Genomic DNA, 9,768 nt, shown 5'->3' on the forward strand with positions numbered 1-9,768 from the left:
ATTTCACAAGACACTGTAATAGGGAATTTGCCGACATGTCTTTAATTAGTTCTAATTCAATCATTTGTTTAATCAAAAGTCAAATGAAATAGAAAATGAAGAATCGTATCTATAATTGCGCAGAAGATGTAATTTTTAATATTGGCAAAATCCGCTTAAATCTATAAAATTCAAAATAAAAAATAATATTTTTAAAAACCACGTTTTTGTAGTGGAGAATAATAATTAAAAAAAATTAAAAACGAAAAACGTGGGGCGCATGAAATACATAACAGTAATGTTATATTAGTGTGTGTATGTGTGCTCGTGAGAATATGTGTATGTATATCTGTAATTGTATCTGAATGTTGATGTGGAATATGTTTGTGTATATGCATATGTATGTGGATGTATACGTGGCTGTGCATGTGTATGAGTAAGAAAATGTGTATATGTACTGTTATGTATTTCATGCGCCCCACGTTTTTTGTTTTTCAATTTTTTTTAATTATTATTCTCCACTACAAAAACGTGGTTTTTAAAAATATTATTTTTCATTTTGAATTTTTTTATTTTAAATTATAATTTTTTTAATTTTTATTTTATATTTTTTAAAAATTATTACTTTTCAATTATTATTCTTCACTACAAAAAACGTGGTTTCTGAAAATGTATATTTTTATTTAGACTATTTTCCTTAGTCAAGAGTAGTCAAGACTACTACAAGACCACTACTAAAATAATAGAACTTTCATTTTAAATTAGGGATACGAAAATCTTTATAGAAAAACAATACCTTTACGACTTTCATTAGTTTTATGCTGATGACAACCAAAACAATCTGGAAATGAAAGAGGAAAAACTGGATCAGACCACGTGATTTTTCAGCCAATAAAAATACTCCGACAATAAAAATCTTTTCACCTGACATGTAATACCAATTTGAAATAATGGAATCGACAACAAAAGACAACCTCAAAAATATTTTTTTTTGAATTTTAATTTTATTTTACTTTGTATGCCTTTTTTCTCTTCATTTTCATGCATTGTCATCCAATTCTGAACTATGTGCCAAATTTGAAGATTGTAGCTAGTCGGGAAGTTAGTTTAAAATCGATTACAAAATTCCACCCGAACAGACATACACGAAGGCAAGTTTATATAAACGTGGTAAAAATAAAGACTGATAAAGGATTGTAGAAATGTTAATTCCCACGTCAACTCCACGAGTAATAGCCTCAACGTATTCGTTTCTGGCCTTCACAACTGCATAAGTAATTTAAGAGGAATATGTTCCTATGAAGTATTAAACAATTCTCTCCTGGGAACCATATTGAGCAGATATTTGCTTTCTTGTATCATTCTAACTATTTCGATCTTCAACTTGAACGCCTTTTCTTATAGATGGCAACACAATTTCATGCGTTTTCTTCATTAGAGCCCAATTAAGAGCTGCATACCCGTAACTTTATCGGCACTATTTGCAATTAAGAACTCGAGTACCGTTTTACTATTAGCATAAAATAGAGGTGTTCTACCAAGGTTATCTTTAGCACTGACATTAGCACCTTCCTTTATTAAAAGCTCAACAACCTCCACGTTATTGTTCATAACAGCTTTGTGCAGAGGTGTATAACCATCGCTATTTTTAGCATTTATATCAGCTCCTTTTGCAATTAAGAACTCACAAATGGTTTTGCTATCAGCTGCAAACAGAGGTGTTTCATCATCAGAATCTTTAGCTTCAATATCAGCACCTTCTTTAATTAAAAGCTCGACAACCTCATACTTTTCCTGCTCAACAGCAATGTGCAGAGGTGTATAACCATCGCTATTTTTAGCATTTATATCAGCTCCTTTTGCAATTAAAAGCTCTGAAATTTTTTTGCTACCAGCAAAAAACAGAGGTGTTACATCATCCAAATTTTTAGCTTCAACTTCAGCACCTTCTCTTATTAAAAGCTCGACTACTTCATCTCTTTCATTAATAACAGCGTAGTGCAGAGGTGAATAACCATAGCTATTTTTAGCATTTATATCAGCACCCTTTGCAATTAAGAGCACTGAAATTGTTTTGCTAGCAGCTACAAATAGAGGTGTAAAATCATCAGAATTTTTCGCTTCAACATCGGCACCTTCTTTTATTAAAAGCTCGACAACCTCATCTTTTCCATTCTCAACAGCAGCATGTAGAGGTGTATAGCCACTCCTACATTTAGCATTTACATCAGCACCCTTTGCAATTAAAAGTTCTGAAATGTTTTTGCTACCAGCAAAAAACAGAGGTGTTACATCATCCAAATTTTTAGCTTCAACTTCAGCACCTTCTCTTATTAAAATCTCGACTACTTCATCTTTTTCATTAATAACAGCGTAGTGCAGAGGAGAATAACCATAGCTATTTTTAGCATTTATATCAGCACCCTTTGCAATTAAAAGGTCTGAAATTTCTTTACTACCAGCTACAAACAGAGGTGTTATATCATTCGAATTTTTCGCTTCAACATCAGCACCTTCTTTTATTAAAAGCTCGACAACCTCATTTTTTCCATTCTCTACAGCAGCATGTAGAGGTGTAAAACCATAGCTATTTTTAGCATTTATATCAGCGCCTTTTGCAATTAAAAGTTCTGAAATGTTTTTGCTACCAGCTACAAATAGAGGTGTAAAATCATCAGTATTTTTAGCTTCAATATCGGCTCCCTCTTTTATTAAAAGCTCGACAACCTCAACTTTTCCATTTTCAACAGCAGCATGTAGAGGTGTAAAACCACTACTACATTTAGCATTTACATCAGCTCCATTTGCAATTAAAAGCTCTGAAATTTCTTTACTACCAGCTACAAAGAGAGGTGTTATATCATTCGAATTTTTAGCTTCAACATCAGCACCTTCTTTTATTAAAAGCTCGACGACCTCATCTTTTTCCTTCAGAGCAGCAGTGTGAAGAGGTGAATCACCTTTGCTACTATTAGCATTTATATCAGCGCCTTTTAGAATTAAAAGCTCTGAAATTATTTTGCTACCAGCTAAAAACAGAGGTGTAAAATCATCAGAATTTTTCGCTTCAACATCCGCACCTTCTTTTATTAAAAGCTCGACAACCTCATCCTTTCCAAACTCAACGGCAGCATGAAGAGGTGTATAACCACTCCTACATTTAGCATTTACATCAGCACCCTTTGCAATTAAAAGCTCTGAAATTTTTTTGCTACCAGCTACAAACAGAGGTGTAAAATCATCAAAATTTTTAGCTTCAACATCAGCTCCTTCTTTTATTAAAAGCTCGACAACCTCATCTTTTCCATTCTCTACAGCAGCATGTAGAGGTGTAAAACCATAGCCATTTTTAGCATTTATGTCAGCGCCTTTTGCAATTAAAAGCTCTGAAATTTTTTTGTTACTAGCGAAAAACAGAGGTGTTACATCATCACAATCTTTAGCTTCAACATCAGCACCTTCTTTTATTAAAAGCTCGACAACCTCATCTTTTCCATTCGCAACAGCAACGTGCAGAGGTGTAATACCATTCCTTCTTTTATCATTTATATTAGCGCCTTTTGCAATTAAAAGAGCTGAAATGTTTTTGCTACCAGCTAAAGACAGAAGTGTTTCATCATTCAAATTTTTAGCTTCAACATCAGCACCTTCTTTAATTAAAAGCTCGACAACCTCATCTTCTCCATTCACTACAGCAAAGTGCAGAGGTGTACTACCATTGATATTTTTAGCATTTATGTCAGCGCCTTTTGCAATTAAAAGCTCCGAAATGTTTTTGTTACCAGAAAAAAACAGAGGTGATTCATCATCAGAGTTTTTAGCTTCAACATCAGCACCTTTATTAATTAAAAGCTCGACAAGCTCATGTTTTACTTTAATAACAGCATAGTGTAAAGGTGTATTACCATTCCTAGCTTTAGCACATACATCAGCTCCTTTTGTAATTAAGAGCTCTGAAATGTTTTTGCTATCAGTTGCGAACAGAGGTGTTTCATCATAAGAATCTTTAGCTTCAATATCAGCACCTTCTTTTATTAAAAGCTCGACAACCTCATATTTTCCTCTCATAACAGCGGCATGCAGAGGTGTATTACCACTGCTACTTTTAGTATTTATATCAGCACCTTTTGCAATTAAGTGCTCTGAAGTTTTTTTGCTACCTGCTGAAAACAGAGGTGTTACATCTTTCGAATTTTTAGCCTCTACATCAGCACCCTCTTTTATTAAAAGCGCGACAACTTCATACTTATCGCGCTGAACGGCAAAGTGCAAAGGTGTGTTTCCATACATACTTTGAGCATCAATATCGGCACCCCGTTTTATTAAAAGGCCAGCAACTTCTTCATCTGCAGCATAATGAAGAGGAGTACACCCATCTTCATCAACAGCATTGATCAAATTTATTTTACTCTCTAGGAGAGTCTCTAAAATCTTTACTAAACCTTTATTTGCCGCCTCATGTAATAAAGTCACTTTTGGTTTCTGAGCATCGTAAATTGCAAGGCTTTTTATTGCTTCACACATGTCACATGCTTTTGCACCCCTTCTTAGGAGTAATTCAACAGTTTCCCAATGACCGTCTTTATCAGCATATCTTAAAGGCCTCCAACCAAGTAGTTGATCCTCAGCATCTATATTAAGTTCGTGATACAACAAAGTCTTAACCAAAACAAAATTTCCATATGCAGCAGCTAAGTGCAGCGCTGTTCTTGCTAATTTATCTGCAGCATTAATGAAATCTGTTGATTTCTCTGCATTTGATAATAATTGTGTTACTTCTACTAGATCATTGTTTAAAACTGCTATATGCATCTTACAGGTATGATTATCATAAGTTACCATTTGATCGAAAAAGTTGCTAGTTAAGTTATGTTCTTTTCCATAAACGTTATGGCAAAAAAATTTTGTAACTTGTTCTGTTTTAATGTTCTCAGAGTAAAAATGTGCAGCAAAATATTCAGCAAAACTGAAGTGAATGAATATTGGTTTGGCATCAATAATATGACTAATAAAACCTGAATTTTCTTTACCTTTTTCTATCTCGTTCTTGAATTGTTCTATTTTTTCCAATTCTTTTTTGATCAGAAACTGATTTAAATCTTCTTCATGGAAAAGTGTACACAGAGCTAACAAGGAATACTTTTCCAATATAGATGCAAATAACGTGTCATACTCTGGACCTGATTTTGATAGATCCAATATCTGTTTTTCTTTAAGATGCCTTTTGTACTTGTTTTCAACAAAGGCTCTATATAAGTTCATCAGATCTAGTTTTATCGATATATTTGATTTGTTTACTTTTGACAAATTGTAAGGGTTTTTATATTTTTCTTGAAAAGCTTCAGCCAGCATCTTTGTTTGTAATGGTATTCCTGTAAATTCTTTATTTTTATCGGAGATGGACCGTAGCACTCTGTCTAGTAGTTCGTTAGCGTAACGCTCAAAGTTGTCTTTGATGCTAAATCCCTGAGTTTTGCACCAATAGTTTTCTATGAGCATCACTTGATCGTTTCTAGAAAGTAGCCTTAGACTGTATGAAAGTACACCTAATACATCTTCTAGCTCATTTTTCATGTGTGGACGAGTAGTTATCCAGAGTTTCTCTACTTTTGAATGTTTTAAAGCTTTTAGTAGTTCAACAACTTTTTCTTTGTATCTAGGAACGATCTCATCAAATCCATCAAATAATATAGCAACTTTGCCTGAATCATTCAGTCTATGCTTAAACAAATCTTGCTCCAGAGGTGTGTTTAAGCCAGCTATGTCCATTAGAAATGTAAAAATTTCGTCTTTGTCTGTAATGAAGTCATTATTTGCAAATATTTCTGTATAGTCATTCAAGTTAATTCTGACAACCCACAAAGAAGAATCAAAGTTTTTCATCTCTTGTGCAAGTTTAGTCAGTACCGTTGATTTTCCCGCCCCAGATACTGCACTTATAATTACTATACGTCCATCTATGTCACGAATTTCAGTTACATTTTCTGTATCTATATAATCACGTAATCTTGATAGAGCACCTCGAGTTTTTTGCCAAATAAATTGGTTATTTACTTCTTTCAGCCAATGAATATTTCGATTTTTATGTACATTACACAGTTTATTAAAAGCTGCACTTTCGTTAGAAATCAAAACAATGTCTTGCTCTTCATTAAGATTGGATTTTTGAATTTTATCGTTATAGGTTATATACATTTTATATTCATTTTTAATATCTTTCTTAATCGTAGACTGAGTGAAAAATCGATTGATGTAGTAGTTTTCAATATCACCTAAATCAGAGATTCTTTTACCTATTTCTATCGTTTCTTTGTTGATAAGTTTCGATAATGTTCCTCCATCTACTACATGTTTTGACTCTTCTGTTATTAATGTACTTAAAGTTGTCTTTTCACCTTGGAAATAAATTGTCTTATTTGAAAGTATTTTTTGGGAATCATCAGCTAAATCATTAAACTTAAAATTTGTGTTATCGTTCATTTCATAATAAAACTCTGCATTATCTCCTAAGAAATATTCTAAATCATTCTCCTCTGGAGAAAATAAAATAAACTTAACTTTCTGTTTATCTTTTAAAATATTCAATATTTTCATAAAATTGTTAATTAATAATTTCTTATCTTCTTTCCAGAGATCACTATTATTTTCAACAACAAATAGCATAGAAGCATGTTTATCTAATTGTTTTACAAATTCATACAAAGCAAAAAACTGCTCTAAATTTAAAACTTGCTTCAGATTTAGAAAAAAAATTTCACTAGCTTCATAGACAAGTTTATTCTCCATTAGAAGCTTATGTAGTTTTTTGATTCCAACTGCAGGATGCACTTTACAAATTAATTGTAAAAACTTCAAGTCAACGCTATTTAAAAAATCTGTATATTCCATTGTTGTTTTCTTTAGTTTAATATATTCAATAGATTTAAGATAATTATTGCACTGTTTTTTATATACTTCTTTAAAAACTTCTAAATTCTTCAATTTAGTTATCTCACTGTTAATATTTGGAAAAATAAACAAAATATTTTTGACACAAATAATTAATTTTTGTAGCTGTTTTTCCGCTTTGCACTCAATAATACCTCTCCCTATTCTCTCTTTTATTGCAAGATCTTGCAGCATTTCTTCAATTTTGTCTTTACTTATCACTCCTCTTGATTTTTGATCTAGCAAAAGAAATAAGTCATCTGCTACAGAAAGCATCGAGAATTGCTTTAACCTGTGACAACCATTCAGAAATTCCAACTCCGATTGTGTGAAAATATTAGCACTACATTTTCCTTTTTCCACAGATTGCACTTGGTATCGAAGAGTACAATATTCGCTATCATCAGGAGGTGGATTATAATCGTTGACACAGTCAGCTGTTTGATGAAAATGTTCATATTCATTGGGGATATTTTTAAATATATTAATTATTTTCTCAGCAATAATTGCACATAATCCTCTTTTTACTAATGGCCAGTCTAGGATCTTCATTATCTTTTCAATTGAATTGCATGTCCCCTTGGAAGTAAATGCATTTTTAATTTTGTTCATATCGTGAGTTTCCATCGTGTATTGAAAAAAATCCCAACTGGATGCTCTTTGAGGCAAATCTTCAATAAACACCCGATATAAATTACCAACATTAAGATGTGAGTGAAGAGTATTTACCAAATTTGGTGCGGATAGGTAAATTGTTACATCCAAGAAAAAAGATGAATGGGCTTTACCGCCGTAGCGTACATGAAAGTCACTTTCCATTTTAAACAACATGTCTTTGCAACCAGGACTGTCAAAGACTACTGCATGCACGTGAAAACCTTCTTTTTTGTTTTCTACAAAAAAGCCTCTCTCGCCTTTAGTTAGGTATTCAGTTGAAAAAGCTGTGATTTGTCCAAGCCATGCTCCCAAAGAATGCCCAGTAATTGACAGAGTCAAATTAACTGATTGTTCTTTTTTGAGTTTTCCCAGTTCCACAGCAATATTATCGGCAAAAGAAACTGCGGAACTCATTTGAGAAGTGTATTCATTCGATAAAATACCCTCATAATCAGTCCAAAGATCATTCACGCTCTTTGGATTTGTACCTTTGTGCGCAATAACAACTTGCAGGTGATCGCAATTCAAGTATGCTGCTCCAAAATAACCATCTTCTGGGTTTTTTCCAGTTGTCAATAAAACCCAACCTTGTTCTAATGTTTTTAAACTGTCTTCTTCTTTATAAACTCTTAATGAGAATTCTGCTAACTGATAATCACTAGGATAAATACATCTATCTAGGAGAATTGGCCTAGCATTTCTGTTATTTATATTTGATAGAATTGTCGATATGAAATTTCTATTACTTAATTTTAAATGAGTTATTTTTAATTTTTCGCAGAGGGGAGAGGCCATTTTTTTCTGAACTTTAATAATCTCTTGCAATGGAAATTTTTTTTCTGCCTTATTGCCTTCCTCAATAAGTCCAAGCAAAATTTCCTGATCAGAATTCAAAGTTTACCTAAAAAAATAGCCGTTTATAATTATTAAAACCAACTTTAATTAACTGATAAACACACAGAAACAGTTTTTTTTTTCACTAATAGAACTTGGTGCAATTGTAAAAATAATGTAATTGCGTAGTGATAGAGTGGCTTGACTTCTATTTTACTTTCATTGCTAGAACTATCAACGTTATGATTGAATTTCAGAAAACTGTTAAACATCTAATTTTCGAAAAACTTTTGCAACATTTTAAAAAATGGAAAATATATATAAATCTTAATTGTGAAATTTTTAGCACGTAGGTATTTTTCCTTTGCGCGGCAGTGCACGTGATTTATCTACAATATATTTAGAAATTTTTGTATTATTTTTAAACAAAAAATTCAAACGATCTTTGTGAATTTATTTAAGAACAAAATTCATTTCTGCTCTAAGCAATGGTCAAAACTATTATGATAAAGCGTAATTTTACCAAATTTGCCAAATTTTATCACATATTATGAAATCATATTTTATTGCTCATGTTTCAAAATCATTACTGTTGCTCTTCAGTTAAAATTATTGAGTTTTTTGGTGTTCCCATGGAGAAAGAAACACGGTAAACTTCATCATGTTCTGGTAATTTTGACCATACTTTTTCTCTCAGTACACTTTATTCAAATCGTAATTACCGTAAAACAGAAAAATTTTCCTTTTTAAAAAGATTTTTCTTTTAAAATGTACACAAGCCATTGAAGCTTTTTCTCCTACTATCTCCAATATATATTTCGTACGAAACATTTAATATTAATCCTAACCACTCTATGAAACGGGCGGTGACGTGTGTGTGGTTAAAATCGTATTTATTGACCATAATTGTAGCCACTGATAAACCAGAAACGCACCATTTGATTTAAATTCGCTTGGTTTCACCAACCAGGCCTGCTGGTATTTGCAAGTGGCAATAGAAACAATAACATACCTATGTGGTTCAATAAAGAGCATGATCTCTAAAAAATAATAAAGTGCACCAATCAGTCATGGGAGTGAATGATGATCGATTACCAAATGACATGAAATTAATTTATCGATCTTCTAACGGGAAATCTTAAGAAAAATATTTGGAGCAGTTCATGAAAATAATAACTGGAAATTCTTGTTTAACTTTACCAAAAGTTCAAGTTACCTCATTTTGTTAAAGTAATAAAATGAAATCTCGGACATCTATTCCGATCTGATAATACAAATCCAGTAAAAACGCTAACTTCTACTTAACCCATGAGAAACAGAAAACGAGGAAGACCACCAGTTTTGAGGGTTGACTGGGTGGAGAAGGATTTT

At 32.3% G+C, this 9,768-nt stretch overlaps 1 protein-coding gene across 1 annotated transcript; it reads right to left on the reverse strand.

Moving 5' to 3' along the window:
* Positions 1 to 823: 823 nt before the first annotated feature.
* Positions 824 to 8,358, reverse strand: LOC147811852 (uncharacterized). Its single transcript, XM_087162247.1, has 2 exons — positions 7,062 to 8,358; positions 824 to 6,512 (listed from the first exon to the last, which is right to left on the reverse strand). The coding sequence occupies exons 1-2, from the start codon at positions 8,356 to 8,358 to the stop codon at positions 1,414 to 1,416; spliced, it is 6,396 nt and encodes a 2,131-aa protein (XP_087018373.1). The 3' UTR covers positions 824 to 1,413.
* Between the last annotated feature and the right edge of the window lie 1,410 nt (positions 8,359 to 9,768).

This window comes from Parasteatoda tepidariorum, chromosome 4 (assembly GCF_982258835.1).
Source record: "Parasteatoda tepidariorum strain Cologne lab strain chromosome 4, Ptep-v5.0, whole genome shotgun sequence".
NCBI lineage: Eukaryota > Metazoa > Arthropoda > Arachnida > Araneae > Theridiidae > Parasteatoda > Parasteatoda tepidariorum.

Coding starts and splice junctions, on each gene's coding strand:
- LOC147811852 (XM_087162247.1), bottom strand. CDS start 8,358: ATGGCCTCTCCCCTCTGCGAAAAATTAAAAATAACTCATTTAAAATTA. Junction 6,513..7,061: donor AAAAGAGAGAATAGGGAGAG/GTATTATTGAGT, acceptor TATTTTCTCCAG/AGGAGAATGATTTAGAATAT.